General features: G+C 39.8%; 1 protein-coding gene across 1 annotated transcript in view; it reads right to left on the bottom strand.

The window, feature by feature from the left end:
• Positions 1-3,166: 3,166 nt before the first annotated feature.
• Positions 3,167-5,978, bottom strand: part of LOC105557361 — an 11,937-nt gene continuing 9,125 nt past the window's right edge. Inside the window, exon 2 of the mRNA XM_012004580.1 lies at positions 3,167-5,378. Within this exon, the coding sequence (XP_011859970.1) occupies positions 3,167-3,952 (786 nt within the window). The 5' untranslated portion in view covers positions 3,953-5,378. The remainder of the gene's footprint in view (positions 5,379-5,978) is intronic.

The following is a 5,978-nucleotide window of genomic DNA, read 5'->3' on the forward strand; positions in this document are numbered from 1 at the left end:
CTAAAGCAATATAGCTGTTCAACAAAAGCTGCAAGTTGATTGGCTACGCATTTCTCAAAACTAGAACTAGCATCGTAGAAGCATCTGAAACCATCCGACACATGCCTGGAATATTCCAAAGAACGCGGCAGTCATTGCTCCGTCGCTGTGACTCTTGTCGGAACATTGGAGATCGTAACTTCGAACAGTTATTATAAATACATATATCACATTGACGAAATAACATCATTGCATCGCAGACGTTGTGACGATTCAATTAAACGCCCATCACGTCGTAATAAAACGTCGCCGACCCATGGTCCCTATACTTAAAATGCTTGTACTCGTCTATTCTTTCATCACACAAATTTATGGGACTTAGTTTTTTTAGCACCCTGTATACAGGGTGAGTCATTCCATATCCGACAAAATTTTTGAGAAAGTAGAACGGATCGAGATGAACAGAAAAGTCCTGTACCATTTTACAATTTTTCCAATAGATAACGAGTAATTAATTATAAAAAATTGTCATTTTGGCCCGGCCTATCGCCCAATTCGAGCGCGTGGCAAGATGTGACCGCCCGGTGATCGATATTGCTATGCGCACGGAAAGTTGTTTATCGCAATCGGCAATGGCTACGCATGAGCGGCGCGTAAAATAAATAATAAATAAATCAGATGTAGATTCCATCGGTTAATTTCGCTTTAATTTATTTTGTCTGATCGCAAACGTGTAGCCGGCTATCGCGACGCGAGTCTAGGCGCGGTACGACGAAGTAAGCTAGCGTGCAACGGCGCGCTGTCATCCCCTCGCCATATTTTTCTATGTTTATGTATCATACATACATACATACGCACAAATATTTTTATGCCGAATTTAATTTTGATTAAAAAAAGCTTAGAAATTGTTATAGCTCGTAACGGGGGTCGAGCGTTACGCGTCGTTCGTGCGTAGCCATTGCTAGAGACCCTGTAATCAGAGACTGGCCATAAGAGAGTTCGTCAAATTTCTGGGAGTGAAAGAGAAACATAGGCTACCTCACTTTTCTACGATCGTAGAATCGTAGAAGAGTGAAATAGCCTATGTTTCTCTCTCACTCGTAGAAATTTGATAAACTCTTTTATGGCCAGTTTCTGATTACAGGGTCTCTAGCCATTGCCGAATACGATAAACAACTTTCCGTGCGCATGGCAATATCGATCACCGGGCGATCACATCTCGCCACGCGCTCGAATTGGGTGGTAGGCCGGCCTAAGACAACGATTTTTCATAATTAATTACTCGTTAACTATTACGAAAATTGCAAAATGGTACAGAACTTTTCCGTTCATCTTGATCTGTTCTATCTTCTTACAAATTTTGTCGGATGTGGAATGACTCACCCTGTATAAAAAAAACTTAAACAATTACAGCACGACACCAAAGACAATCCCAGCAAATTTGACATTAAAACATGTTTAGGATCGACTGGCGTGCGGGATTAATTATATTTATCGTGTCAGAATAAAGAATATACGGTGAAAGAATAATTTATTCTCCATCCTCAAGTGTCTCACAATTATAATTTGCTCTCGATTACACGTCCGCACGCGAGCACATCTATCGGTCGAGTCCCCTAAAACGTTAGATCGTTTCCTCGGCTCAAAGTCACCGGGGTTTAAATCTCACCAGTACCTCTGTTTTCGCCCAGCTGTCTTTGTTTTTCTCGTCACGTTTCGCATGTATGTGTACCCATGTACGAATGTCGGTATTTTGCCAGAGTTGTCCACATGGCCCAGAAGTGGCACAATATTGGCTGCCAAGATTTGATGGTTGGTACTGCCCCAGTACGGATAAACTGCTACAGTAATACTGTGCCAATCTCGGTGACCAGTACTTTTATGCAAACGTATTCTGTCTCGAGCCAAGTTTCGTCTCAGTACTGACCGTGTACTAAGCCGGAAATAATATTGATCTACGGCCGAGAGTCGTCTCAGTACTGGGTATGTATTGGGTCGACATTTGTCGGCTTACTGGGGAGTAAGCAACTTTGTCTGCTGCACGAGTGCCGACACAAGTACTGGAAAGACATTGGGTCAGTGTTTGTGTCTGGTACTGGCAGCAAAATATTTTCGATACCCGACCGAATGTCGTCTCAGTACTGGTCGTGCACTGGGGCAAGACATGAAATAGTACTGGGATAGTAATTATCTTGGCTGAAGTCAGACCATTGGTTCAGCACTGGGGGACACATTGGCCCAGTGTTGGTGAGTGATACAGGCAGCAAAATATTTTAAAACGAATAGTGTCAAAGCAATTTTTTATTTCGTAATCTAATATTTATTTTACAATGTTTATTATACATGTCGGTTACTGTAGTATTTTTGAATATTTGAATTGATATTTGATTAATTAAGTAAAATGTAAAAGAGTTACAGCATATTTACGCGCTTCAACAGAGAATACCAAACACTTCCCCACGATATTGTCAAGGGAGTATGTTTTCCAAAGCTTAATCCTATCTTGTAGATACCTACGCTACTGGAAGCCATTGGTTCGATAAAGGCATTACCTTTATTTTTGACCATTTGTCCTTGAATATATATTCTATGGAGATTATCATTCATGCAGAAAATACGATCGATTTTAAAAATATTATCATTCTTTAATTTAACTACATTGTTGGGCTCAGTTATTCCTATTGTCATGGTTTGAATATTTATTTTTAAATATTCGATCGAATTAATACGTTCGTTTTGTGGTACACGAAGTTTACAATTGGTTACTCCCAAATCATATTTTTTAATGATTTGTGAGTCGGATTTATTTTCAGAAAGACGTCTGAAAACTTGAGCGACAGGATTTCGAGGTGTTCTAATCAGTTTCTTAATATTACCTAAGCAATTTTCAAAAGGAAAAGACGAATAATCTGTTAATGGAGCTTTCATGTTTCTCACATAATCTGCCACATGAATGAGACAATGAAAACTCATAGTTTGGGAATCTTTTCCATAAAACTTCGATTTGTTTGAAAAATTGTCGAAGAAACGATTCGGCATCGTCTGTATACATTAATGCCTGTGTACGACTACACAATATACGACATGCTACAAAGAGTAATAAGAAGTGATGATACATTTCCGATGGCATTACTTCACGTAAAACTAAACCTCCATACAGTAAAATAAATCTGTACTGGGTTGCTTTTCAATTAGCTATGTTTGTTACATCAAATAATTTCCGTTGAAATTCGATAGAAATTTGCATTGACAAATTAAGAAGAATTTTTGTTAAGTTATTTCGTCCACGTCTTCCGATGCTTCCCATTTGTTTTCTACTCGAAAGCCATTTATCCAAGAGGCTCTTCATTACGCCACAACACAATAAGTGCATGTAGTCCAGAACCCCTCCGATCGGATCAAATCCGGGGATTCGAACTAGAGGAGATGTTCTATCTGATATGTGATGATCAGTTTGACTTTTTGCTATAAATGAATCTTTGGTACGCAATGTACAATTTGTCTGAACATAAATTCTTTTTTTGTTAACCGTTTTCCCTCGTATTTCGCAACGTTCACAACCATAAAAGCCAGTATGACTTTTGCAGCATTTAATAAAGGCACGCGCTGGCGTATCACAAACAAATGCGGCAATTCGAAACGTAAACAAGGTACTACTAATAACTATTCCCTGTTCGATCAGTGTCGTACATTCTTCCGTAAAATTTTCCATGAAGTCATTAGCATCATGTGGTTTTGAATCACCGCAGTATAATGCAACTACAATAGGCTTGCAATAGTAATCTTTGTGTAATATTTGCAATAATATCGGCCACATTTGTTGTTTAGAATGGACGTATATTGGTAAACCCTCGACGTTGATTAAAACTCTTATTTCCCTTCCTTCATATTCAGAATCCACGATTTGTAATTGAAGTTGATTTGCTATGCCTAGATAAATAAAAGTACCAAACGTACCCTTTTTTGACAACATTGGCTGAAGTCAATCTTGAGTTCTTTGCGTACGCAACAAAGTTTCCGCAGTTTTTGGTAGATCTGTATGACCTTCAGACCGCAGAATATACAAAAGATCATTTAAAAAACTGTGTGTGATATGGTTTACATGCTTTATGGCACAGTCTCGCAGTTTTTCTTTCAAGAATCTTTGGTCACCAGGAGTGTTGAGCAGTTCCATACATGTATGTTCACTCGCAACAGATATTGGACATGATTCTGTTTATTCATTATTGCTATCGAATTCTGAGCTGGAAGATGCTTCTGATATGTGAACATCCACGATCGATCTAAAACATAAGCAGTAGAGTATGACGATATTATATATGCCAGGAAAATGTTTTCTTTCTTTTTAGAATGTTTAACAAGGGGAAGGCCAACCGCAAAGCATTAAGTCCTGCTGGAAAATCTTTCACATTTATTTTTTTTCGGAAAGAATTGATACCTACAAAACAATTAAAAAATTGCATTGCGCTTACCTGGTTTCTGAAAAGTTAGTTACGTCCTTAGTTTTTACTGCTTGCTCGTTGTCCGTGCTCGTGCTCGTATTTTGTGAAATACTCTTGTCTGATGTATTTGCACTTGGCTCAGATCTAAATTCATTATTTCTTTCAAAACTACTATCACTTTCTCTTCTTTGGCGCTTCAGTGCTCGGTATTTTTCAATTCGACTGTAGGACATCTTTATTTTTCATCAACGTCAATCTTCAACTAAGGGCCTGTTCAGACGATGCCTTTAATTCTGCCATACGGTTATGCGCGCAATTTCTGCTGCGCTAAGAAGACTAGAGATAAGGAAGACGGATTCAAGATCGGTAAATGGATGATGGCGCCGTCCATTTACCGATCGACAGGCAGTCCGTCCTCCTGATCTCTAGTCTTCTTGCGCGCGCTGCATTGTTTAGTCAATAAACAAATGAAATATTCGTCGTCGCGTGTTGTCAACGTTTACGCGCGTTTTCGTACCTCACTTATTTTAGGCAAAGAGTGCGAGCGTCAAGAGTTAGATTGGTTTCGAGCTCGAACACGTCGGCTGACATTTCATGTTTCGTAGCTGACTTAATTGTAAGCATCATTGTGTACCAGTTGTGTACCAGTTCTGTACCAGTTTTCATAATTTGTGAACTTCTTGAAATATTATTCTGGACAAGAAGAAAGATTGTAAAGGTAGGAATAACTGTTAGAATAAATCGATGTGATCCAAACGCGCTCCGCGCGTCATCTGTTGCGTTCTAATTGTACTTGTAGATCACGTGGCGCTATGACATCACGCTTAGGGAAGAAGGCCCACTACCACGGCAGTAGCCCGACTCTCGCTCGCTGTATTCACGTCGTGAAATATACAAGCATGCATGTCCATTTATAATAGTGTGTTCACATTCCATTGCTTATCCCTACTGTTAAACCTGACAGGTTATGGGCCCAGGCTCACACATTCGTTGGAAGGGAAAGCAGTTAATAACAGAAAAAACCCGATCGAGGAAAGTGAGTGCAAGACCACGTAGTTCGTGCACGAGCAAAAATGGCAGCGTTTAACAGCACGCAGAGCATCGAAAAACTCAATGACGATAATTACGAATCGTGGAAGCTCCAGATGAGAAGCGTTCGGTAATACTGAAGGAGAGGGGCAACCTCACCGATCTGACTGTAACTTAGCAATATTGTGTATTTCGATGCGTAAAACACAACTGTAAAAGTAAAAATCGTCGCTCTGCCCTGCGAAGCGAGATATTAATTGTTAAAGTTGACACCTTTTAGGGTTAGGAAATCTGTCATACCGACGAAATCAGACTAAATGCACATCATATGCAGTGACGTATTTCCTCGTGAAGCGAGATCCACTCCACACCTCTGACATAGGGTGGGTAGGGTTATTTTTAACGAAGTGGAGCCCCCCCGAAGGGGGGGCGGAACATACTATCTTTACGCATACATTTTTCCATCTACATTTGGTGGAGAGGAGTGACTTACATGAGGGTAGAAAAATGTATGCGTGAAGACAATAT

Source organism: Vollenhovia emeryi, unplaced genomic scaffold, assembly GCF_000949405.1.
Source record: "Vollenhovia emeryi isolate VEMERY1.0 unplaced genomic scaffold, V.emery_V1.0 DF939508.1, whole genome shotgun sequence".
NCBI classification, from domain to species: Eukaryota; Metazoa; Arthropoda; class Insecta; order Hymenoptera; family Formicidae; genus Vollenhovia; species Vollenhovia emeryi.